The 27,779-nt window shown below is 42.6% G+C and overlaps 1 protein-coding gene across 1 annotated transcript; it reads left to right on the top strand.

Annotated features, from left to right (window-relative positions):
- Positions 1-8,258: 8,258 nt before the first annotated feature.
- On the top strand, positions 8,259-21,844 carry LOC137320464 (transmembrane protein 171-like). Its single transcript, XM_067982162.1, is given in 5 exon segments — positions 8,259-8,376; positions 13,896-14,562; positions 18,304-18,439; positions 19,422-19,475; positions 19,477-21,844. Coding segments are annotated over 5 exon segments (1,020 nt in total). The 5' UTR covers positions 8,259-8,343; the 3' UTR covers positions 19,607-21,844.
- Positions 21,845-27,779: the final 5,935 nt, after the last annotated feature.

Here is a 27,779-nt window from a genome sequence, read left to right as displayed (position 1 = left end):
AGTCAATCTTAAGACTAATCATTATGAAATCAGCTTTAACTAATAGCTAAGTTTAAAAAATAAGTTGCCTGAGTTCTAGTTTGATCAAGTGGTCGGCAGTATGTTTTCAAATCTGTTGTATAATAGTTACAATAAATATATAGAGATCTATAATCATTTAGTATGTATATTTAGCAAGTTGGTTTTGTTCATTACAAAGGCATAACCTTTTTATAGCTATCGTGTATTCAAAACAAGTTTTGAACTATAAGGAATTTGAATATTAAATAAAGACAATTACTTCTGACACACTGCCCTTTCATCTCAAGTCATGTTCACTTCCAGCCCGGGCAGATGCTGAGATAGACCTATTTCCTTGGCTGCAAGAAAAAACACTTGCAAATCCCACGGCCAGAAAGAGAAATACTGGGTTAGGGAAAAGAGAAAGAAATAGAGATAGGAGGGAAAAAGGAGAAGAAAAGAAACATAAGAAATAGGAGCAGGAGTAGGCCATACGGCCCTTCGAGCCTGCTCCGCCATTCAGTAAGATCATGGCTGATCTTCAACCTCAACTCCACTTTCCTGCCCAATCCCCATATCCCTTAGAATCATAGAAAATTTACCGCACAGAAGGAGGCCATTCGGCTCATAGTGTCCGCGCCGGCCGAAAATGAGCCACCCAGCCGAATCCCAATTTCCAGCACTTGGTCCGTAGCCATGTAGGTTATGGCACTTCAGGTGCATATCCAGGTACTTTTTAAATGAGTTGAGGGTTTCTGCCTCTACCACCCTTTCAGGCAAAGAGTTCCAGACCCCCACCACCCTCTGGGTGAAAAATATTGTCCTCAGCTCCCCTGTAATCCTTCTAGCAATTACTTTAAATCTATGCCCCCTGGTCACTGACCCCTCTGCTAAGGGAAATAAGTCCTCCCTATCCACTCTATCTAGTCCTGTCATAACTTTATATACCTCAATTAAATCTCCCCTCAGCCTCCTTTGTTCCAAAGAAAACATGCCCAGCCTATCCAATCTTTTCTCATAGTTAAAATTCTCGAGCCCTGGCAACATCCTCATAAATCTCCTCTGTACCCTCTCTAGTGCAATCACATCTTTCCTGTAATGTGTTGACTAGAACTGTATGCAGTATTCAAGCTGTGGCCTAACTAGTGTTTTATACATTTCCAGCATAACCTCCCTGCTCTTATATTCAGTGCCATGGCTAATAAAGGAAAGTATTCTATATGCCTTCTTAACCACCTTATCTACCCATCCTGCTACCTTCAAGGATCTCTGGACATGCACTCCAAGATCCCTCACTTCCTCTACACCACTCAGTATCCTCCCATTTATTCTGTATTCCCTTGCCTTGTTTGTCCTCCCCAAATGTATTACCTCACATTTCTCTCGATTGAATTCCATTTGCCACTTTTCTGCCCACCTGACCAGTCCATTGATATCTTCCTGCAGTTTACATTTTACTTCCTCACTATCAACCGCATGGCCAATTTTTGTATCATCTGCAAACTTCTTAATCATGCCCCCTACATTTAAGTCCAAATCATTAATATATACCACAAAAAGCAAGGGACCTAGTACTGAGCACTGCGGAACCCCACTGGAAACATTCTTTCAGTCACAAAAACACCCGTCGACAATTATCCTTTGCTTCCTGCCACTGAGCCAATTTTGGTTCCAACTTGCCACTTTCCCTTGGGTCCCATGGGCTTGTACTTTTTTGACCAGTCTGCCATGTGGGACCTTGATTCCCCTTGAGTCCAAAAATCTATCTCAGCCTTGAATATATTCAATGACTCAGCATCCACAGCCCTCTGGGATAGAGAATTCCTGAGATTCACAACCCTCTGTGTGAAGAAATTCCTCCTCATCTCAGTCTTAAATGGCTGACCCCTTATCCTGAGACTATGCCCCCTAGTTCTAGACTCGCCAGCCATGGGAAACAACCTCTCAGCATCCACCCTGTCAAAAGAATATGTAGAAAATAATTCTTTCCTACACTATAACAATGACTACACTTCAAAAGTACTTCATTGGCTGTAAAGCGTCTTGGGATGTCCTAAGGTCTTGAAAGGTGCTATCTATATGCAGGTGTTTTATCTATAAGTGGCATTTAGCTGATGCCTGTGGTCCATGTGACAGATGTAACTTTTCACTTTTAACCATGTTTATGTTTTGTGGCACAAGTTGATGCTTTAGGATTCTGACTTGGAACTGAAAATCTCACACCTAGGAATTTTCCAATGTTGACAGCTCTGCATAAAATGTTTATAAAGCCACCACTTACAAAATGGTCATGGAGCCACGCGAATCCCTCCCTCAGCACGGCTGCGAGGCAGCTCAAAAGAAAGTGTAGCAAAAATGTCATTCCTTTTGACCACTGGGATAAAGTTCAAAGGAAAGAAAGGAGAAAGCGAATAGCCCCCTCTTACTCTCAGCAAAAATGCTTCAATGTGGAACTTGTTGAGAACCCTGAGAACAGCCTGTGACAAACAACGAATCTCTTCACTCCCCCCCGCCCAAAAGTTCCTGCAGAATAGTAGCAGCAGGAAAATTCTGGCTGCTATCCAAAGCCACAGACCACTCACAATCTTTACGAATAATGCCCACATTTATTAAATGAAGGCATTGATTCCCAATATCCTCCTAATAACCAAGTAAATGGCAATCTATGACTGATGGTGATTGTAAAGCTAATCACGTTAAACAGCTGTGCAAAATAACAACAACTTGCATTTATATAATACTTTTAATATAGAAAAACATCCCAAAGCACTTCACAGAAGTATAATTTTTTTAAAATGGATGCTGAGCCAAAGAACAAGATATTAGATGGGGTGACCAAAAGTTTGCTCAAAATAGTGGGTTTTAAGGAGGAGGGTGAAGTGGATATGTTTAGGGAGTGAATTCCAGAGTGTGGGACCTATGCAGCTGAAGGCATGGCAACCAATTGCAGGGCAAAAAGATAGGATTTGCACAAGAGGCCAGAGTCAGAGGAGGAGATTATAGAGATACATAGAATGTACAGCATAGAAACAGGCCATTCGACCCAACAGGTCCATGTCGGTGTTGTGCTCCATACGAGCCTCTTCCCACCCTTTTTCATCTAAGCCCATCAACATATCCAGCGATTTCTTTCTCCCTCATATGTTTATCTAGCTGCCCCTTAAATGCATCTATGATAGTTGCCTCAACTACTCCTTGTAGCTCCACATTCTAACCACTCTCCAGGTACAGAAGTTTTTCCTGAATTCCCAATTGGATTTATTAGTGACTATCTTATATTTATGGCCCCTAGTTCTGCTCTCCCCTTCAAGGCTATTCGCTTTCTCCTTTCTTTCCTTTTAAAATAAAATTGTTGGTCTATAACCTGGTGTTGTAAGATTCCTTACATTTGTCCACCCCAGTCCATCATCGGCATCTCCACTTCAAATGGAAACATCTTTTCCTTGTCTACCCTATTAAACCCTTTCATAATCTTAAAGACCTCTATCAGGTCACCCCTTGGTCTTCTCTTTTCTAGAGAAAAGAGCCCGAGCCTGTTCAATTTTTCCTGATAGGTATAACCTCTCAGTTCTGTTGTCATCCTAGTAAATCTTTTTTGCACCTTCTCCAGTGCCTCTATATCCTTTTTATAATATGGAGACCAGAACTGTTCATAGTACTCCAAGTGTGGTGTAACCAAGGTTCTATACAAGTTGAACATAACTGCTCTGCTTTTCAATTCTATCCCTCTAGAAATGAACCCCAGTGCTTTGTTTGCTTTTTTATAGCCTTATTAACCTGAGCTACTTTTAGTGATTTGTGTATCTGTTAACCCCAGATCCCTCTGCTCCTCTACCCCATTTAGACTCTTATTTTCCAAGGAGTATGTGGCCTCCTTATTCTTCCTACGAAAATGTATATAGGAAGATAGGAAGGGATCAAACCATGAAGGGAATTAAACATGTGGATAAGAATTCCCGGACGGGAAGTCAGCTGGCGGGATTTAGGAACATATAAACGGGACCATTTAGCCACTGAAGCTTGTTCTGCCATTCAATTAGATCATGGCTTATCTGTACCTCAACTCCATTTACTTGCCTTTGCTCCATATCCCATGATACCCTTACCTAACAAAAATCTATCAATATCAGTCTTGAAAATTTCAACTGACCCAGCCTTTTGGGGGAAAGAAATCCTGAATTCCACTACCCATCGTGTGAAAAAGTGCTTCCTGATTTCACTCCTAAATGGCCTAGCTCTAATTTTAAGATTATGCCACCTATTGTGCATTCCCCCACCAGAGGAAATTGTTTCTCTGTATCTACCCAATCGAATCTCTTTATCATTTTAAAGATCTTGATTAGATCACCCCTCAACCTTCTAAACTCAAGGGAACACAAACCAGGTTTTTGCAACCTGTCCTCATGATTTAACCCTTTAATCCCTGTTATTCTGGTGAATCTGCTTTGTACCTTGACCAATATATCTTCCCTGAGGTTCGGTGCCCAAATGAGGCCTGGGGGTTAAAAAAGCCCTAACCTGTTTTCTGGAGCAGGGGGTGTGTTTTGAACTCGCCTTGCCACCCACCCACACAGAATTAAAATCAAGGCCCTTGTTTTCAGGATGAAAGCCCAAGTTTCTCCATAACTCAGACCTTTGATACTAGGAAACAGCCTTGTAGCTCTTATCTGCACTGCCTCCAGTCCTTGAATGTCTCCCTTGTTGGCTTGGCAACCAGAACTGGAAGTAGTACTTGATCTGAGCACAATACAGTTTGGTCATTACTTCCTCTGCCTTCTATTGTACTGTTTTGACTTTATGATTCAATATTCCATTAGCTTTGTTAATTGTTACTCTACATTAGTTGGATATGTTTAACATTCAGTCTAATAAAATTCCTATGTCTCTTTTATCTTCATCCTTAATTATTTCAGCACCATTTATGGAATGCCTGTGTTGCTTATTTTTTCTTCCTATGAAATTTAAAGCAGACAAATGTAATGTCATTTTTCTGTCCACTTACATATTTTGTCCAATTCATTCTGTAATTTCTGATCTGCCTCCACCTAGTTTGGTACCAATTTTTTTAAAATTCAGTCATAGGATGTGGGCACGCTGGCAAGGCCAGCATTTATTACCCATCCGTAATTGCCCTTGAGAAGGTGGTGGTGAGCCACCTCCTTGAACCGTTGCAGTCCGTGTGGTGAAAGTTCTCCCACAGCTGTTAGGTGGGGAGTTCCAGGATTTTGACCCAGCGACGATGAAGGAATGCTGATATATTTCCAAGACAGGACGGTGTGTGACTTGGAGGGGAACGTGCAGGTGGTGGTGTTCCCATGCGCCTGCTGTCCCTGTCCGTCTAGGTGGCGGAGGTCGCGTGTTTGGGAGTTGCTGCAGTGCATCTTGTAGATGGTACACACTGCAGCCACAGTCTGCCGGTGGTGGAGGGAGTGAATATTTAAGGTGGTGATTGGGGTACCAATCGAGTGGGCTGCTTTGTCCTGGATGCTGCCGAGCTTCTTGAGTATTGTTGGAGTTACACTCATCCAGGCAAGTGGAAAGTATTCCATCACACTCCTAACTTGGTGGAAAGGCTTTAGAGAGTCAGGAGGTGAGTCATTCACTGCAGAATACCCAGCCTCTGAACTGCTCTTGCAGCCACAGTATTTATGTGGCTGGTCCAGTTTAGTTTCTGGTCAATGGTGACCCATAGGATGTTGATGGTGGGGGATTCGGTGATGTTAATGCCATTGAATGTCAAGGGGGGTGGTTAGATGCTCTCTTGTTGGAGATGGTCATTGCCTGGTGTGATTATTACACACCACTTATCAGCCTAAGCCTGGATGTTGTCTAGGTCTTGCTGCATGCGGGCATGGACTGCCTCATTATCTGAGGGGTTGCGAATGGAACTGATCACTCAGCAATCATCAGTAAACATCCCCACTTCTGACCTATGATGGAGGGAAGGTCATTGATGAAGCAGCTGAAGATGGTTGGGCCTAGGACACTTCCCTGAGGAACTCCTGCAGCGATGTCCTGAGGCACCCAAATGCAAATTTGACCAGTTTGTATTGAGTTTCTGAATCCAAGTCATTGATGTAAATTAGAAATAGTAGTGGTTCCAACAACAAGCCCCAGGACACCCCACTCGATACTTCCCCACCTGACATGACTCCTGTAACAAGTACTTATTTTCTTTTAATCCTCCAGCCAGTTTCGTGTCCATTCCCAAGGTTTACACTGAATTTCCGCAGCTTTGAGTTTAAGTAATAGCCTTTCGTGTGGCACTTTATAAAATGCCTTTTGGAATTCTAGATACACCATGTTGAAGCTTCCACAGTTCACTTGGGTTGTCAGTTCCTCAAGGAAGTTGAGGAGGCTGGACAAGGAGGACGTTCCCCTCCTGAATGTTGACTCCTATTTACGAGCTTACCATTGTATAGATGTTCCTCAAGTTTATTCCTGATTAATTCTGGTATTTTACACAGAATGGATGTCTAAAAGGTTTGTATAAGTCTAATGGTGTACTTTTGCCCCCTTTTTGAATATGGGCACCACATATCCTGTTTCCAATCTACTGGTGCCTCACCAGTGTCATGACACCCTCAATAATTGTCAATGCCTCACAAATCTTCTCTGTCTCCCACAGCACTCTGGGATTAATACCAGCTATCGCTGGGGACTTATTGATTTCAGTCCTTTGTTTGGAGAGGGCATGTTTCGCCTTGTAAGAAAAAGTCACATCTCAGCACTTTCACGCATGTTCTCTAGGCCATTTACACCACGCAGTTTGTATCCATTTATAGCAGTGTCAGCATAGTTTATCAATTCAGCTGAATTGCATCTAGTCAAGTGGTGCCTTCAAGAATTTAGCTTCACACCCACTGTAATCTAAATACAAAATTTGAAAAGTTCACAAGTCAACTGGACTGTCTTAGAAATTGTTTTCAATTTTTTCCCTAATATTTTCCCCTCTTCTTTTGAAGACATGAACTCCTGTCGGGATATTGTTCCGCAGGCACCAGCAGCCATCCAGAACCACTCCAATTGGCCATTCTTTTTTTGAGAGCCTAGACAATGAGTGGTAGCAACTACCTGACCATGGATTGCTTCACAGCTGAGCCCAATACTACTCTCATCTGACATTCACCCATCCACAAGAGTCATTAGATAGCAATCAACAGCAGAAACCTGCCTGATATTTTCCTTTCCTTGCCATTAGCCCAGGAAAACTGAGGCCAATTCCAGTGCCCAACTTACTTCCCCAGCTAAGATCAGGAATCATCCTGGGATCTTCTGGTGCTTTGTGCTACACGGGTGCTTCCTTTCACCCATTTGCCCATTGAGGAAGCTGCCCAGGAATTTAATTCTTAATTTTTTTTGCTAACAGGATAGTCAAATTTCTGCCAACAATGACCAGCCTGCCATTGAGCTGAGCCCCATTTTTGCTGGGTAGTGATGTGGGAGTCAGTGGTATAACTTGGTATGACTGCCAGCCTGAATTACTCAAAACATGTACCAGTCTCTGAGACCTTCATTATAATTAACTCCTAGTGACATCTCAAGAACTGCGTTAGCCATGGCCTGGGAATAAATAGAACATAGTGGGGAAAGACTGTAAAAAAACAAAGGGAAGAAATCAAGTAAATAAAGAAAATGATATATGTACAACACGTCTACACACAGTGCTGTGGGAATTGGTAATATGCGAAAAACTATATAGGATTAATTATAGTGCTCATTTTGTCCAGTTTTTTGACTTTTACAAAACTAAAGTTTTAAACGTCTTTCCATACTGTTATTGTGCCTTGGAAGGAAACTTAATTCAGATTGTATTTATCTTTACTGCATTCCAGTGTAGTTAAAGGAGCAACTCACAACGCTATTGCTCAATTTGATCCTGTATTTTTCTTGACAAAATAAAATTTTGGTTTGTGAAAAGCTGTTGGGTGTTTATTTTTTACTAGAATCCTGTACACTAATGCTAAATTTGGAACATAAATTTGTCATTATTAACAATATCGGTTTTTTTTATACCGTCCCATGGCAAAACGATTTAAAATTCTGACTCGCCTCCTTCATTAAATACTTTCAGGGTCAAGAAAGGAGAATTGGGCAGGGGTGTCGATCCAGACGGGACCAGTCAGGACGAGTTGAGAGTGGTTTAACAAGGTAGAGTGGTGAGTCGTCACTATCTAGCTGTGGCATCGGGGGGCGTGATTCTGTTAGGTATAAATAACTGCTAAAGATCTACCTGTGTTTATTTGGTTACAAGCCCCTGGTAGATCGTCTGCGTTATCTGTTTAACATGAGCCAGCTGAAGCAGTGATCCTCCGGATGCTTCCCGGTAATTGCAGCTGTTGAATGGTACAGAACAGCTCCGCACAGCCCGGCAAGGTAACACCTCCAGTCTCTCCGTCCTGCTCAGTAAGAGTGCCCGGGCACTTACTGCACGGCGTGGCGGGTCACGCGGCCACCCTTTTGTACCCTGGAAATTACATATCTCGGTCGTTCGGTGTTCATTTGCAGGGAAAGGTGAAGAGTTTTCTGTCCACGTTTCTAATCGCCGCTGCGCTGCTTGATATCTGAGGTTTTTCACCCTTTGCTGTACCATGTAGTTCGAAAAGTCCAGTAATTTATGTTTAGTGTTATTTAGATTTGTCCTTTATTTTACCTGCACCGATTCCGTTTCCCCTCATCCTCCCCGTGTCCTTAATGGTAATGAGTTGTTCCAATCCAGCCCTTAAACTGCGGACAGTGCCGTCCCGGCTCCATCACAGTGAGTGCTGACTTGCTGATTCATTCAGGGTGTGATTATATTGCCACTGTTGCCTGCTGTGCCCTCTGCTTTACCGTTTAGCAAAAGTCTGGTTAGTACCGTAACTTCAAAGTACGGTACTAACCAGACTGGGAAATAATCCGGTGCCTCTTGGTTTTGACCATCCATGGAGTATAATTTCAGCGTAATGTCAAACCTGGTTTAAAAAATGTCCACTGCAGCCCCTTGGGCACTTTATAAACTTGCACAGAATTATTTTAGATGTTTTGAGAAATCAAGTGCCCCTGGTCATGCTCTCAAAACATTTAAAATGTAATGACTGGGAGAGGAGCTCAACACCTGGGTGTAAGCATGCATATGCTTAAAATATTAATTGGGTAACATTGACAGTTTGCCTCTTGTGCTATCTCTGCCTGTAAATAATTGTAGTAATTTCTGTAAGTAATTGTGAAGAAGTTCAGTTGATTTTGTCTTTTCTAAGTGGGGGAGAGAGGCTTAGTTGTGGTTTAAAATGAATCACAGAGGTAATTTCCTATAGTGTTTCATTTTATACTAAGGTTGCAAGTTATACTGCCACTTTTGCATGTATGCAAAGTAGTTTGAGATGCATGTAAATGAAAGTGCAAATATAACTTGGGTGTCAGAGTCTCATCTAATGTCTGACCACACTAAAGCCCAAGCGTTGTGAACCCATCACCAAGAGGCTATATCGCACCAGTTTGAGTTTGCACTAGCTGTGATACAACTCCAGCACAGTCCAGAGCCACATTTTAAAAGTGGAACAACTGAGAACTTTTAAACTGTGGCCAATGGTAGCACTCTCACCTCTAAGTCCAGAGGTTGTAGGTTCAAGTCCCACACCAGAGACTTGAGCACATAATCTAGGCTGACACTTCAGTACGTACTGAGAGAATGGCGCACTGTCAGAAGTGTCGTCTTTTGAATGAAACGTTAAACCAAGGCCCTGTCTGCCCTCTCAGATGGACATAAAAGATCCCATGGCACTATTTCAAAGAAGAGCAAGGGAGTTCTCCTTGGTGTCCTGGCCAATATTTATCCCTCAACTAATATCACTAAAACAGATTATATGGTCATTAACTCATTGCTGTTTGTGGGACCTTGCTGTGTGCAAATTGGCTGTCACGTTTCCTACAGGACAAGAGTGACTACACTTCAAAAGTACTTCATTCAGTGTAATGTGCTTTGGGATATTCTTGAAGTTGTTAAAGATGCTATATAAATGCAAGTCTTTTTTTCTTAAACTGATGCTCTCACTTGTGCTTTCCTAACACTTAAAAAAAAAATTAGCCAGGAGTGGAGTTCTATTGATCTCTCAAAGTATTTATGTACAGTGTTCCTTTGTGGCTGAACTTGCAGTGACCTGGACTTATACAATTAGCAGCCTGGTTTTCTGGCTGCACATTGTACTTCACAAATACTAGTCTGAAATCTTCTGGTCTCAGTGTCTGTTTCCTTTACATACTTGTGAAATGACTAGGGTTGTTCCTTTACCTTAAAGGTGCTATATAAATGCAGATTGTTGGTGGTAGCTGCAATATAATGCAGCTTTAGAGGCTGTGAATATCAACAATTAATGCATTGTAGTTAGAAATAAATTTAAATTTGATCCATGAAACATTGATTTGTGTTCAGTTAAACTGCCTGAGAGCAAGATAGTGAAGTTGATTTGATAGCAAAAAAAATGTGTAAATCTATTTAAACTCTCCACATTCCTTTAACAGGAAGTGGGAGAAGCTTATGAATTTCTTTGACACCAAGCTGGAAACCACCCATTCGGCTGCCTCTGCTGCTTCCTCCTGACATTTTCCCTTGCCCACTAAGCTAAACCTACCCTTGTCCCTTTTCTACCCTAGCCCTGAATCTCTGCCTATCTCTAGTTACTACTTCTATGCCTTCTCCAAGCTCATCTCATTCTTGAGACCTACCTCCTGCTCCCTTGACCCCATTTCCACATTTCCTGACCACCCAACTTCCTTTTAACACCCCCATGCTAGCTGATATTGTAAATGGTTCCCTCTCTTTCAAAACCACATCATTCCCCTCTTTTTAAAAAAAACACACACCCTCTACCCCTCTGTTCTTGCTGAGTATTGCCCATTTTCAATCTCCCTTTCCTCAAGTCCTTGAACGTGTGGTCGCCTCTCAGATCCACCCCATCTCTCCTGAAACTCACTGTTTTGATTCCCTCCAATCTGGGTTCCACCCCTCCCCCAAGCTTTATCATGGCCTGTATCAAAGTGACTGTGACCATGGTGCCTTATTCCACCTCTCTACAGCCTTCAACACAGTCAATCATACCATCCTACTCCAACGCTTCTCCTCTTTTGGGATTGCCCTCGCTTGGTTCCACGTGTGCCTATCTGATTCTAGGCAGAGCAGCTCTAGCAATGGCTTCTCTTCCCACCCCTGCACTGTTGATCATCCTTGGCCCCTTCCTCTTCCTCATCTACATGTTGCCCCTTGGTGATATTATCCACAGACATGGAGTCAGCTCTACCTCTCCACCTCAACTCCTCCACTGCCTCTGTGCTATCAGACTGCTTGTCTGACATCCAGTATTAGATGAGTTGTAATTTTCTCCAGTTGTTTTTGTCTTCCACCACAAATTCTATACACTTGCCACTGACTGCAGCCCCCTCTGGCCACTGTCTCAGGCTGAAAAAGACTGTTCGCAGCCTGTGTGTCTTGTTGAATCCTGAGCTGGGTTTCCAACACTGTGTTCCCTCTATTGCAAAGACCACCTACTTTCCTCTCTACATCACCTGCTTCCGCCCCAACCTCAACTCACCTTCCGCAGAAACCCTCATCTAGGCCTTTGTCACCGCCAGATCTGATTACTGCAATGCTATCCTGGCCAGCTTGCCATCCTCCACCCTCTGTGAACTTCAGCTCATCCAAAACTATGCTGCTCATATCTTATCCCATACCTATTCTCAGTTGATAACCACCCCTCCTCACTTACCTGCACTGGCTCCCAAAGAGCATATGAGTTTGGCAGCTCAGCTCAGGTTCAAACAGGCTACCTCAAATTTTAAATACTCACTCTACTGTTTAAATTCCTCATGGTCTCACTCCTCTCTATCTCTAACTTCCTCCAGCCCTACAATTTCTTTTCCGCCCCGCCTCCCAAAATCTCCGTTCCTCTGACAGGCCTCTTGTGCATCCCTGTCATTCACTCCGTCATTGGTGTCCATTTCTTCAGTCACCTAGCTCAATACAATGGATTTTCCTCCCTAAATCCCCCTGCCTCTCCACCTCCATCGTCTCCTTTAAAGACCCTCCTTAAAACGCACTCTTTGCCCATGCTTTTAGTCACCCTTAATCTTTTTCTTTGGCTCAGCCTCTTTTTTTTTCCTCAGGCTGATGTGAAGCACCTTGGGACATTTTTCTATGTTAGAGATGCTATAAGAAGCAAATTGTTGTAGCACTTTATTTTCAAAACTTTTTTTGAAAGTGGTACTGATTGTGTGAAGTAAAAACAAATGTTAGATATACACAGCATGTCCAAAGAGAAAATAATGAAAAGGCAGATTAATGTTTTAAATATAGACCCTTCATCTATAGTTAGCCCAGATTCAAACATGTAGTATGTTCAATACAGTGATCATAATTATCTGTGTTGCCACATATTGGAATGCACGTAATTTATATTTAATTTCAAAGCTCCATTAAATAATTTATAGATGAAGTAGCAAACTTTACTACCACCAACTGGAAGAAATAGTTTTTAACTTTTCTCTGAAGATGTTAATGCACAAAAGTCATAACTGATTTACAACATAAAGGGAGAATGAAGAAAAACTTGCAAGAGATATCAAAACTAACAAATGTTTCCTCTTATTTATGGTTTGTTATAGTTTTTGTTATTTTTATGTATAGTTTAAGGGAAATAATAGAACTGGTCAGCTTTTAGGACTGGACTACACATCACCCACAAATTCTGACATCCATATTCAAAATACACAAGTCCTCAAGCTTCTCTTTTACAAAATATTCCTCCTGCGACTTGCTATGGGAAGGCAGTTGCCCCCCCCCCCCCGCCACTGGAAAGGAGAGATATGTTTAGTTATATGAGCTTCCTGGAACTCCATTATCATAAGGATTCTGATCAACATTTTCAGCATTTTATGTTTTTAATTGATTTCCAGAGTTTGCATATTTTCCTTTGTTTTTTATGGATTGTGTGTGACTCTTTCATTTTTATTACACTAATGAGGAATGCAATAATTGGGAATGATTTTTCAGACAAGCAACCACCATTTAGTACATTTTTGGAAGCTTCTACTTTACAAGATGATACAGCAACCTTGTGGTAGGTAAAATCAGAATGAAATCTGCAATTGCTAAAATAGGAATTACACAGAAGTTAATTGTTCTTAAAATTTTCATGTTGGGTAGAGTATCATTTCACAAGGTTAGGAGAATATCGTATATTTATATTGGCTACATATTTGGAATATTCATTTTTAATTTTGCCAGAACTATTGAAAGAAAGAGCTTGCATTTACACAGCACCGTTCAAGTCCTCAGGACATCCCAAAGTACTTCAATAAATTACTTTTCAAGCAGAATAATGACCAGTTAATATGTCTTGTTGGTGTTGGTTGAGGAAGAAATGTTGGCCAGGACATCAGGAGGACCTCTCTTTCCTTCTAGAAAGTGCCACAGGATCCTCCATATCCACCTGAACAAGCAGACGGAGCCTCAGTTTAACATCTGATCCTAAAGACCGTCACTGCAGCACTCCCTCAATACTGCACTGAAGATGTTATTTCACAAAAATCATAACTGATTATCAACAAAGGTGAATTTAATTAATAGCCTAAAACAAAAGCAAAATACTGTGGATGTTGGAAATCTGAAATAAAGACAGAAAAAGTTGAAAACACTCAGCGGGTGATCTTGGTCATCGACCTGAAACGTTAACTCTGTTTCTCTCTCCACAGAAGCTGCCTGACCTGAGTGTTTCCAGCTTTTTCTGTTTTTATTAATTAATAACCTGGTTGTTAATGAAGAGTGGTACCCATACTGCATTTTAGAGGCAGAGTGATTATGATGTGCTTGATATCATACGTACTAAAACAAAACCTGCTACAATATTTAATTATATTCACAGGTTCAGCCACATCAGAGTAAAGAAGAACATTTCACTCCTGAGGAGTTGATAATGCGTACTGTTCCAGCTTTGGAGAGAATAGAGGGAGATGGCTCTTATAAAACAGGATTCTTTCTACTCATATTTGGGGTTTCATTTCTATCCGCTGGAGTCATTATTGCTACCTTTGGGTTCCAGTCATGTGATCATGACGGTGGCAGCTGCAATATGATCCTAAAGGCAACTGGACCCAGTCTGTGTGGTATTGCATTGGTATTCATACTGCTGTCAAGATCCAGGACTCTGATTAATCTGAGACAGCTGGCATACTCAGCAGATCGACGGTGCTATCTTTCTTGCGGTGAACAGGACTCTTTCGTCCGTTTCCTCATCTTTGGTGTCCTCTTTTGTTTTAGTGGGATGCTGCTAACTCTGATTGGAGTTTGGGCTATCACCTGCCCTGGCACCATGGAAGGCCAAGAATTCAATTCAACTAGTAAAGCTAATGGAAATGGGAAATGTAAACTGCTGTTCTTGCAAATCATGGGCCCGGTAGTAACGTTTATTGGTATTTGCTTCTTATTAATTGCCCATGTCAAAAGGAAGGTAGCTTTAAGTGCAGAGGAAGAAAGTACATCCACAAGTGATCAACAGCCACATAGATCAGGACCATGTCAAATTGCAATAGGTAAGTGAAGTGATTAAAAGTGATGTTTGCTTGTGAATTAAGGAGTAGCATCTTGCAAAAGTGGATAATTCAACTGTAGTAAATAAGAAAAGAAAGAACTTGCAATTATATAGCACCTTTCACAACATCCGGACGCGGTGTTTTACAGCCAATGAAGAACTTCTGAAGTGTAGTCACTGTTGTAAGTAGGGAAATATTTGTAATGGGACCTCCTCTCCCACAACAACAATGTTGTAAGAAGTAGCAGAGGTGTTAGAAGAGCTGTGTATCCCTCCTTAGGCTCTGTTTAATTCTCCATTCATCTGCCATGGACACAAACTCAGTAAGAATCAAGTAACCACCTTCTCCTCCACCTGTGCAATGAAATTGGGCTTTTTCAATATTAGCATAAGAATGCTTAATGTGTTTGTATAGAATTCCTTTTTTCCCTCCTCTAATAAATGGGTTAATTTTTTTTCCAGTGGGGGGAACAAGGAATTTAATGTGTATGCTAAAATTCCAGGCTTTTATTTTCGAGGCACTGGTTTCATTAACTTTTTTGTTTTCAGTATGCATTGAACATTGCAGATAAAACCAAATACAATTATATTGCATGATATCTAGCAATTGAATTATATATATATTTTTTATTCGTTCACGGGATGTGGGCGTCGCTGGCGAGGCCGGCATTTATTGCCCATCCCTAATTGCCCTTGAGAAGGTGGAGGTGAGCCGCCTTCTTGAACCGCTGCAGTCCGTGTGGTGACGGTTCTCCCACAGTGCTGTTAGGAAGGGAGTTCCAGGATTTTGACCCAGCGACAATGAAGGAGCGGCGATATATCTTCTCCATTATGTTTTTGTGTTGGGGGGAGGGGGGAGGGGGGGGGAAGTATTTTAAGTGCTGATAACTATTTTAGGAAATAGAATTACATAGAATGTACAGCACAGAAGCAGGCTATTCAGCCCAACAGGTCAATGCCAGTGTTTACGCTCCATGTGAGCCTCCTCCCACCCTTCATCTTACCCCATCAACATATCCGTCTATTCCTTTCTCCTTCGTGTTTTATCTAGCTTCCACTTAAATGCATCTATGCTAGTCGTCTAAATTACTCCTTGTGGTAGTGAGTTCCATATTCTAACCACTCTCTGGGTAAAGACGTTTCTCCTGAATAATAGCAATTGGGTGTTTTGGGTGCACAGTGGGCTGCAGATCTTGAGTTTGAATCCAAGATGAACTGATGGGGTGAATGCCAACGTTGGTGCCAAGTTGGATAGCGGGGAGGTTGCTCAGCCTGATTTCCAGAAGCCCGATGAGGGGAAGTACAGGCAGGCCCATGAAGGTAGCTGAAAGAAAGAACAGAACTCGAAGAAAACCATTTGACCCATCGTATATATTGACTCCTCTTTGCTGGAGGAATTCTTATCTATAATCCTTGTATCTTCCTCTACTTAAAATGTTTAAATACATTATAAACTTAATGTGCAGTGCCACCTAGAGAAACGGAGTTAGAGACACTGCTTGAATGAGCAACAGTGCCGTCTAATGTTGGCGGAATCTGAAAACTAAGTAAGGTTAAGTACAGACAGCAGTTCTCAGTTTAAACGCTTCTTGCGGCATGACAAAATTGTGACACCCATGTGTAACCTTCATAACATAGGCAGTATGTGTGAGGAGGAAGTACATGCTAAATGCAAGACTTTTTTTTAAGAGACGGTAGATGTCATTTACTCTTTAAAATCTCCTCAAACTTCAATAATTATCTTGTGTATTTATTTTACTAAGCTGGCTGACCTGATGTTTTCTCACTCCAGAGTTTGTTCTTGTGTGATGTTACCAATGTACACAACCCAACCCAATGAGGTTCTTTATATTTGGCTTGCCAAACTGTTTTATTTGGTGGTGGGGGAAGGGAAGGAACCTTGTCTTACCCTGGAGAAAAGTCCAACCACAGGCTCCCTTTTCCAACCAGCCTCCCACTTAAATGCATCTTTCCCCACCCTTCACCTACAAACATCAAGTATGAGGAGTTTGCGGATTTCTTCGTCACCAAGATTGAGATTATCCGTGCAGCTGTCTCCGCTGTCTCCCACCCATACTAGCTCTAAGTCTCTGTCTTTCTGCAGTTTCTTCCCACCGTCCCCCTCCTTCGCCCCTCCATGCACCTCCTGTCCAAGAGATACACCTTCTGCTCCCCCACTCTCCTTCTGATCCAACTCCTCTTCCTGGCCACCATGCTAGCTGACGTTGTCATTGGTTCCCTTTCCTCAACCACCAACCGTATCTCCTTTACAGCCAGTATTACCCTCCCCCCTTTCAAAATACCTGCTATTGACCCTTCCATCCTCACCAACTATTGTCGCATCTCCAGCCTCCCTTTTCTCTCAGTTCTTCATTTACCACCTCTGTCCATCATTCTGGAAATTTCGTGTTCGATTTCCTCCAGTGCAGTTCTGTCCTTTCTCATAGCATTAAACGGCTCTAACCAAAGTAAAGACTAAAATCGTCAGTGATTGTGACCTTCTCAACTTCTGCCCAGCATTCGACCAAGCAATTCTCCTCCGTACCTCCCCTCAATGGGACTGCCCTTGCATGGTTCAACTTCTATCTATCTGAATGCAACCAGCATATCTCTAGCAATGGCTTCTCCTCCTTCCCCTGCACTGTTGCCTCTAGAGTCCCAGCAGGTTTTATCCTAGGCCCCTTCACATCCACATCTATGTGCTGCCCCTTAGTGGCACGAACCACAGGCATGAGATCAGCTCTTGCATGTACACTGACACTCAACTCTACCTCTGCACCACCACTCATGACCCTTCAACTGCCTCGTTAAGTCAAACTGTTTGCCCAACATCTAGTCTTGGATGTCATCACTTCCTCCAGCTTAACATTGAGAAGAATGAAGCATTGTCTTTGACTCCTGCTGCAAAATCTCCTCCCTGGCCACTGTATTGGACTGAATTACACTGTTCGCAGTCTTCGCTCCTGCCCAACCCTTAGCTGAGTTTAACACCCCACATCTTTTCCATCACAAAGACCACTTACTTCCACCTCTGCAACATCTCCTGCTTCTACCCTGGCCCCTTTGCTGCTGAAACTTTGTTTTCTTTATCCCTAGACTTGATTAATCCAATGCTCTCCTTGCAGGCCTCCCATCTTCCACAAACATGTCCAAAATGCTGCCGCACAATGTCTTGTCCCTCACAAAGTCCTGCTTGCCATGACCCTGTCCTTTCTGACTTACAATGACAATCCATCCTCCAACACATTAAAATGAAAATACTTGTCTTTTTAAATCCCTTTACGGTGTTGTCCCATTCTCTCTGCAATCTCCTTCAGCCCTATATTCCCTCTCTTGCTTTCTTGGCCCTGTGTGCCCCTGCTCCCTGACACACTCCATTCTTCTGATTCTGGCCTTTTGTACACTCCCACTGTGTCCCCCACACCCCCCCACACTTTCATTCTGCCATTGCTGGCAGAGCTGTCAGTAGTCTAATTCCTACTCTCTGGAATTCCCTCTTTAAATCTCGCTACTTTTCACTTCCTTTTTAAAAAAAAATCTTCTCCAAGCCCATTTTTGACTAAACTTTGGGTCACCTAACCTGTCCCTTCCCAGCTCAGTGTCTGTTGTCCTTTTGCCTATCTGTGAAGCACATTAGAATTTATTTTATATGCTAAAGGTGCCATATAAATGCAAGATGATGTTTTGGTTGAATTAGAACGCTGTACTGAATTTGTTAACTAGATATTCTTCTTTCTTTCAGATAACTCTGTGGTGGTTCTTCCACCACCACCACCTTATTTCCTTGAACCACCACCAATTGTAAATGATTGCAATGGAGTCTGTCATCCCCCTCCCAGTGAGAATCCTCCCTCTTATTACAGTGTCGTCTTTCACAGGTAAGATAACCTGACTTTTTATTGTACAATTGAAACTTGCATGTAATGCCCCTCCAGGTACTTCAGAATATCAGCTGACCATCTGAGTTAGCTAAACAGTAGTCTTGTGACAGAATCACACACAAGAGCAATGTCCATTTTATTCTGTGTAAACCCAATTTATTGGCCACTACTTATAATCTTGTGCTTCTGTCCCCGTGAGTCAGCAACTCGTGCTTTTTATCAAGGCTAAATCTATTGAGTGAACCTTCAGAACAGATCAGAATTAAATTTATTGCAATGACCACCTTCATTAATAACTAATCTTATTAGGCTATAACTTTCAAACAATTATATTTGTTCTTTCTAACTTCAGGGTAACTTTTAGTTGGAATTTTTTTTCAGGGATAAAGAATGGTTTGATGAAAATTAGAATCAATCAGGACAGATTCTCATGGTCACATTTCCTGACAGAGCTTCTTTCTAAATCACAATGTTGTGAACTCTTCAAACAGTAATTCTAAAATTGAAGTAGAACACTCAGGAAACCTATAGCTTGATAAATATTTGTTTTCTAAACATGTCCATAACAGATCACTACCTGATTATTTTAATTAAGCTTAAGTTATAACCCATATTCTTTTGTGCATAATGTTCAGTGAAACAAAACATGGTAGCATTTGTTACTGACTTGAAAAGTCAGCTTTTATCTTCTAATACAGTTCAGTTCTCAATTATTTATTCAGGCTTTAAAACAAAATCACAGTAGCAGTATCCTAATACAAGTGGTCTTTAGACCTTGCATCATCCTTTTAATTGTTTGTGTTTTTGCAATCTTCAGAACAGACCAGTTTCTAGCAGTTGCTGTCTTTTTAACAAATCCTTTCTCATACGGAAGGACAGCTGAAAATTATTTTATTGATAAGTTATACATTCCTGAACCTTCTAAAATTAATTCATTTCTGCTGTTGAATACTGAATTTTGATTTTAAACTCTTGACAGGTCCCAAACAGATGAGAACTCCAATTCCAACATGACAGATGGCAGATTGATTCTTACGGTTTCCAGCACATTACCGTATATATCTGGTGCCTGTTGCTTTCCATCAGAGTTACCACCAATGTATGAGGAAAAAGATCCCCAGACTTCAGCTGAACAACCAACTCCTTCGTCCAACAGTGGCATAGACAAATAAATATTGATGTTTTGTGGGGTTTCTTTTGCTCAGCACTTTCAGTTAAATTACATCAGGCTGTTCATAGAACATTGCAGCACAGAAACAGGCCATTTTGCTCATCAAATCTGTGTGTTGGGGATTTCTCCACACGAGCCACTTAGTTTGATCCCACTATCCTCACTCCCTTTAATCTTCCTCTTTTCAAGAAGCTACATAACTATCTTTTTTTAAAGAATATATGAACTCTACTTCAATAATTATTTATGACAAAGAATTCCACAGTCTAATCACTACTGTAAATATTTTTTTTCTGATCTCCCAACAACAACTTGCATTTATATAGCGCCTTTTAACGGAGTAAAACATCCTAAGGCGCTGCACAGGAGCATTATCAATCGAAATTTTGACACCGAGCCACATGAGATATTGGGACAGCTGACCAAAAGCTTGGTCAAAGAGGTAGGTTTTAAGGAGCATCTTAAAGGAGGATAGGTAGGGTGGCAGAGAGGTTTAGGGAGGGAATTCTAGACCTTAGGGCCTAGGCAGCTGAAGGCACGGCTGTCATTGGTGGAGTGATTAAAATAAGGGATGCGCAAGGGGCCAGAATTGGAGGAGCACAGATCTCGGAGGGTTGTAGGGCTGGAGGAGATTACAGAAATCAGGAGGGGTGAGACAATGGAGAGATTTGAAAACAAGGATGAGAATTTTAAAATTGAGGTGTTACTGGACCGGGAGCCAATGTAAGTCAGCGAGCACAGGGACTATGGGTGAACGGGATTTGGTGCGAGTTAAGATGTGGGCAGCAGAGTTTTGGATGAGCTCAAATTTATGGAGTGTGGAACATGGGAGGCCAGCCAGGAGAGCATTGGACTATTCAACTCTAGAGGTTACAAAAACATGGATGAGGGTTTCAGCTGCAGATGAGCTGAGGCAGGGGCGGAGATGGGCGATGTTACTAGGTGGAAGTAGCTGGTCTTGGTGATGGAGCAGATTTGTGGTCGGAAGGTCATCTCGGTCAGATAGGACACCAAGGTTGCGACTCGTCTGGTTCAGCCTTGGACAGTGGCCAGGGAGGGGGATGGAGTTGCTAGCTAAGGAACGGAGTTTGTGGCAGGGACCGAAGACAGTGGCTTCAGTCATCCCAATATTGGAGGAAATTTAATTCTCTGTGATTGTCTTGAATTTGTGTTCTCATTGCCATCTCACTGACCAATTGAAACAGTATTATTATTTACCTTATCATAACATTTTTATAATCTTGGAAGACGTCTATCAAGTCACTCCATAACCTTCTCAACCTAGTGAAAGCCCTAATCTCTCAAGTCTTGCTTCATAACTGGAATATTAAAGGATATGAGAAGCAAGCAGTAAAGTGGAATTAGACTAGGTGGCTAATATAAGAGAAAAGCACTGGTGCTGATTTAATGGCCGCTATGATCTTTTCTGCATTATAACATTCTATGATCTTAACTATAATCTCTCATCCCTGATAACATGTTAAATGGCAGTATTGACCTTGTTTTTTCTTGCATACTTTGAGGTTTCACCTATGATGTAACAGAAAATATCTTTACCTAGGAGTTAGAAAAGAGGATTCCATTCAGCCCTTTTTGCCTGTGTTGAATTTCAGCTTTTGAGGCTAATTTTTAGTCTTGTTTTCCTGCTTCCTCCTGATACCCTTTTATCTATACTTAAAAATCTTGCATATGATGCATGCTTCCAATCTTAAAAAACGTACTTCATGTTGTCACAGCTTTGAGTCATGCTATTTATGTCAACATTTTTTAAAAAATGAGTAAATATTTATAATGGGAAAAAACCTATCCAAGCGTGTAAACAAATTCTGTCTGTCATAGGCCTTGCACCACTTGTGGTACTATAGTGCCCTTCTCCATCACTCAGCCAATCTCATTCTCCTGCAGAAGTTTCAAAAACTCTATAGCCTCTCCTTTACATAGCTACTCTTTACAGATAGGTTTCTGATTTCTATATTATCTGCATTAAAAATTCTTAGCCAACCTGTAGTTGCCTTCTTTGAATTTAATTTTTCTTAAGACAGAGGGTGGTTGTCGAGGGTTGTTTTTCAAACTGGATGCCTGTGTCCAGCGGTGTGCCTCAGGGATCGGTGCTGGGTCCGCTGTTATTTGTTATTTATATTAATGATTTGGATGAGAATTTAGGAGGCATGGTTAGTAAGTTTGCAGATGACACCAAGATTGGTGGCATCGTGGACAGTGAAGAAGGTTATCTAGGATTGCAACGGGATCTTGATAAATTGGGCCAGTGGGCCGATGAATGGCAGATGGAGTTTAATTTAGATAAATGTGAGGTGATGCATTTTGGTAGATCGAATCGGGCCAGGACCTACTCCGTTAATGGTAGGGCGTTGGGGAGAGTTATAGAACAAAGAGATCTAGGAGTACAGATTCATAGCTCCTTGAAAGTGGAGTCACAGGTGGATAGGGTGGTGAAGAAGGCATTCAGCATGCTTGGTTTCATTGGTCAGAACATTGAATGCAGGAGTTGGGATGTCTTGTTGAAGTTGTACAGGGCATTGGTGAGGCCACACTTGGAGTACTGTGTACAGTTCTGGTCACCCTATTATAGAAAGGATATTATTAAACTAGAAAGAGTGCAGAAAAGATTTACTAGGATGCTACCGGGACTTGATGGTTTGACTTACAGGGAGAGGTTAGACAGACTGGGACTTTATTCCCTGGAGAGTAGGAGGTTAAGGGGTGATCTTATAGAAGTCTATAAAATAATGAGGGGCATAGATAAGGTCGATAGTCAAAATCTTTTCCCAAAGGTAGGGGAGTCTATAACGAGGGGGCACAGATTTAAGGTGAGAGGGGAGAGATACAAAAGGATCCAGAGGGGCAATTTTTTCACTCAAAGGGTGGTGAGTGTCTGGAACGAGCTGCCAGAGGCAGTAGTAGAGGCGGGTACAATTTTGTCTTTTAAAAAGCATTTGGACAGTTACATGGGGAAGATGGGTATCGAGGGATATGGGCCAAGTGCAGGCAATTGGGACTAGCTTAGTGGTATAAACTGGGCGACATGGACATGTTGGGCCGAAGGGCCTGTTTCCATGTTGTAACTTCTATGATTCTATGATTCTATGGCCTTCCACCACCAAAATGTTTGCAATGGTCCTGACTGCCTGTTTGAACTGCTTTCACACTGTGCCACTAGCTAGGATGCCCCAGAATGTGGCCTGAAGTGGCTGTGCCAGCACTGGCCTACAAAGCATCTAACTTGGCCCAGTATCTATCCCCAGTTAGCTTCTGTGGCCCTTGCTGCAAGGCAACTAGTGGTGCGACAAAAATTAGGCCCAATTTATAGCGCTGACTCCCTTTTTGGTGTTTCTTGCTGTTACTCTTTGGCTTGCTTTTTCCGTTTTATTCCCTCCCGCCCCCCGCTATCTCCTCTCCTCCTTCTTCCCAGTCTGCCTCATGTATTTTCTATTGGTCAATATGGCCTATTTCTGAGATACAAAACAAAAATTTTTCTTTCTTTTGATCTTCAGCATAAAATGTTGAACACTTCAGTACCTTACTAAAACCAATGATGTAGCTTGCATACCTCATTTGCTGACTACTTTTCTTGCTGCCAGTACCAAATGGGTGCCTTTATAGGTGCTTATAGGGGTTGAACCATTGAGGCTTTTTTTTTAGAATGTATATTCCTTCTTAGCCTGCATTGTTTGCTGGTGTGTAGTAATATGCTGAATCTATTTGAAGGAATGTGCATGCATGGAACGGGTTATTTTAATATGAAATTATCTGAATATTTGTTTGAACATTGTGGGATTTTGTACTTGTAGTTACTATATTATATTGGTATTTTCATTGCAATTCTAATAGTATATAGAGGTTGCTAAACATTAGGTATCAGTTGAAGGAGAGGCATTGAGCAGAACCATAGGGGTATTGCTCAGGATAATTTGAAAATACAACAATTCGACAGGTATTTCTATGACCTGAATGGAGCCCAAAACTCTTGAGCATAGGCAAGCATATGCAAATGTATATTTGTTTTTAGTAGGGACACCCATTGCGATCAATGGGCTGCTGGTTTCAAAACTGAAAGAAAGGCAGGCTCAAAGAAGTGTGCCTATGTGAGTGTAACAATGCATCATGACGTTCCTCGGCATTGGTCAGGATCCAAGGGCACCATTCTTTGAACTGGCATTTTCCATCAGTTTCAATATTGGCGATCTCCTGATTGTGCCAAAAGAAACATAATTTTTTTATTCGTTCATGGGATGTGGGCATCGCTGGTAAGGCTGGCATTTATTGCCCATTCCTAATTGCCCTCGAGAAGGTGGTGGTGAGCCACCTTCTTGAACTGCTGAAGTCCGTATGGTGAAGGTTCTCCCACAGTGCTGTTGGGTAGGGAGTTCCAGGATTTTGACCCAGCGACGATGAAGGAACGGCGATATATTTCCAAGCTGGGATGGTGTGTGACTGGGAGGGGAATGTGCAAGTGGTGGTGTTCCCATGTGAATGCTGCCCTTGTCCTTCTAGGTGATAGAGGTCGCGGGTTTGAGAGGTGCTGTCGAAGAAGCCTGGGCGAGTTGCTGCAGCGCATCCTGTAAATGTTACACACTGCAACCACGATGTGCCGGTGGTGAAGGGAGGGAATATTTAGGGTGGTGGATGGGGTGCCAATCAAGCGGGCTGCTTTGTCCTGGATGGTGTCGAGCTTCTTGAGTGTTGTTGGAGCTGCACTCATCCAAACAAGTGGAGAGTATTCCATCACACTCCTGACTTGTGCCTTGTAGATGGTGAAAAGGCTTTGGGGAGTCGGGAGGTGAGTCACTCGCCGCAGAATACCCAGCCTCTGACCTGTTGTAGCCACAGTATTTATATGGCTGGTCCAGTTATGTTTCTGGTCAATGGTGACCCCCAGGATGTTGATGGTGGGGGATTTGGTGATGGTAATGCTGTTGAATGTCCAGGGGAGGTGGTTAGACACTCTCGTTGGAGGTGGTCCTTGTCTGGCGCGAATGTTACTTGCCACTTATCAGGCCAAGCCTGGTTGTTGTCCAGGTCTTGCTGCATGCAAGCACAGACTGCTTCATTTCCTGAGGGGTTGCGAATGGAACTGAACACTGTGCAATCATCAGCGAACATCCCCATTTCTGACCTTTTGATGGAGGGAAGGTCATTGACGAAGCAGCTGAAGATGGTTGGGCCTAGGACACTGCCCTGTGGAACTCCAGCAGCAACGTCATGGGGCTGAGATGATTGGCCTCCAACAACCACTACCATCTTCCTTTGTGCTAGGTATGACTCCAGCCACTGGAGAGTTTTCTCCCTGATTCCCATTGACTTCAATTTTACCAGGGCTCCTTGGTGCCATACTTGGTCAAATGCTGCCTTGATGTCAAGGGCAATCACTCTTACCTCACCTCTGGAATTCAGCTCTTTTGTCCATGTTTGGGCCAAGGCTGTAATGAGGTCTGGAGCCGAGTGGTCCTGGCGGAACCCAAACTGAGCATCGGTGAGCAGGTTGTTGGTAAGTAAGTGCCACTTGATAGCACTGTCAATGACACCTTCCATCACTTTGCTGATGATTGAGAGTAGACTAATTGGGCAGTAATTAGCCGGATTGGATTTGTCCTGCTTTTTGTGGACAAGACATACCTGGGCAATTTGGGTAGATGCCGGTGTTGTAGCTGCACTGAATCAGTTTGGCTAGAGGCGCAGCTAGTTCTGGAGCACAAGTCTTCAGCACTACAGCCGAGATGTTGTTGGGGCCCATAGTCTTTGCTCTATCCAGTGCACTCAGCTGTTTCTTGATATCACGTGGAATGAATCAAATTGGCTGAAGACTGGCTTCTGTGATGGTGGGGATATCGGGAGGAGGCAGAGATGGATCATCCACTCGGCACTTCTGGCTGAAGATGGTTGCAAACGCTTCAGCCTTGTCTTTTGCACTCACGTGCTGGACTCTGCCATCACTGAGGATGGGGATGTTTACAGAGCCTCCTCCCATTAGTTGTTCAGTCGTCCACCACCATTCATGACTGGATGTGGCAGGACTGCAGAGCTTAAATCTGATCCGTTGGTTGTGGAATCACTTAGCTCTGTCCATAGCATGTTGCTTCCGCTGTGTTGTATTTTTACCAGGTTGGCACCTCATTTTTAGGTACACCTGGTGCTGCTCCTGGCATGCTCTTCTACACTCCTCATTGAACCAGGGTTGATCCCCGGCTTGTTGGTAATGGTAGAGTGAGGAATATGCCGGGCCATGAGGTTACAGATTGTGCTAGAATACAATTCTGCTGCTGCTGATGGCCCACAGCACCTCATGGATGCCCAGTTTTGAGCTGCTGGATCCGTTCTGAATCTATCCCATTTAGCACGGTGGTAGTGCCACACAACACATTGGATGGTGTCCTCAGTGTGAAGACAGGACTTCATCTCCACAAAGATTGTGCGGTGGTCACTCCTACCAATACTGTCATAGACAAATGCATCTGCGACAGATTGGTGCGGATGAGGTCAAGTCGGTTTTTCCCTCGTGTTGGTTCGCTCACCACCTGCCGCAGGCCCAGTCTGGCAGTTATGTCCTTCAGGACTCGGACAGTAGTGGTGCTACCAAGCCATTCTTGGTGATGAGCATTGAAGTCTCCCACCCAGAGTACATTCTGTGCCCTTGCTACCCTCAGTGCTTCCTCCAAGTAGTGTTCAACATGGAGGAGGACTGATTCATCAGCTGAAGGAGGGCGGTAGGTGATAATCAGCAGAAGGTTTCCTTGCCCATGTTTGATCTGATGCCATGAGATTTCCTGGGGTCCGGAGTCGATGTTGAGGACTCCCAGGGCCACTTCCTCCTGATTGTATATCACTGTAGCGCCACCTCTAGTGGTTCTGTCCTGCCGGTGGGACAGGACATACCCAGGGAGGGTGATGGAAGAGTCTGGGACGTTGGCTGAAAGGTATGATTTTGTGAGTATGGCTATGTCAAGCTGTTGCTTGACTAGTCTGTGGGACAGCTCTCCCAATTTTGGCACAAGTCCCCAGACGTTAGCGAGGAGGACCTTGCAGGGTTGACTGGGCTTGGTCGTGTTTGGTGCCTAGTGGTCCGTCTGGTTTTATCCTTATGACTTTTTTTTAGCGAGTTTGTACAACTGAGTGGCATTTCAGAGGGCGATTTAGAATCAACCACATTGCTGTGGGTCTGGAGTCACAAATAGGCCAGACCAGGTGAGGGCATTAGTGAACCAGATGGGTTTTTACGACAATCCAGTAGTTTCAGATTTTATATAATTAATTGAATTTAAATTTCCCCAGCTGCCATGGTGGGATTTGAACTCATGACTCTAGATTATTAGTCCAGGCCTCTGGATTACTAGTCCAGTAACATAACAACTATGCTACCGTACCCAATAGGGTGTGTGTTATGGTGACTTTACGGGGCACAAACCTAATTTTATTGATGAGTGTTTATTTTGACAGGCAGTTCTGCACTGAGATTCAGATCTGTTGAGAGGCGATTATATTGCATGACACTGGCCGTTGACGCATGTTCCCATCATAATGCAGAGTCCTGCATGCAGCCCATATTATTTTTGATACTTCCCCACACGAAGAAAACTGCAGAAAAGGCATTTTAATTGAGCAGGGAGCAGACTTTATAAGACTAGGTATTTAATTTGCTTACTCCACATGTTAAATTATATGGAAAGAGTTTTTATGTATTGGAGTGGTCACAACTGTACAAGTTCATTAAGGATTTCCCAATAAAATATTGATAGAACTATTAAGTGATTGTAAAACTTGATTGTATTCAAAAGTGATGAACTTACATACTAAAAAGTAATAAACTCACACTAAAAAGTGATGAACTCTTGCAGTAAAAATGCCATGTGTTCTTATAACTCTGAATATCTATAGTGACCAATCTCATAAAAAAATTGGCAGCTGTGAAGTAAAAGAAATTCTAAAATTAACCAGAATACTACTTTTAATATAAACTCCAAACATTTTCTGGCGAACCATGCACCCAGGTTATCTCAGAATACTTGTGCTAGCTAACGTGTGCTGAAGGTGCTATTTAGAAGGCGTGTGTGCAATTTTAAATTTGCTGCCTACTATCCTGCCGAGACTACACCCCAGCTTCATGCCTAGGAACAACTTGCTGATACTAAGGTCTCTCAGCAGATGATGGCA

This window comes from Heptranchias perlo, chromosome 4 (genome assembly GCF_035084215.1).
Source record: "Heptranchias perlo isolate sHepPer1 chromosome 4, sHepPer1.hap1, whole genome shotgun sequence".
NCBI lineage: Eukaryota > Metazoa > Chordata > Chondrichthyes > Hexanchiformes > Hexanchidae > Heptranchias > Heptranchias perlo.
The sequence above is the reverse complement of the archived record's forward strand: the minus strand, read 5'-3'. Positions and strand labels throughout refer to the sequence as shown.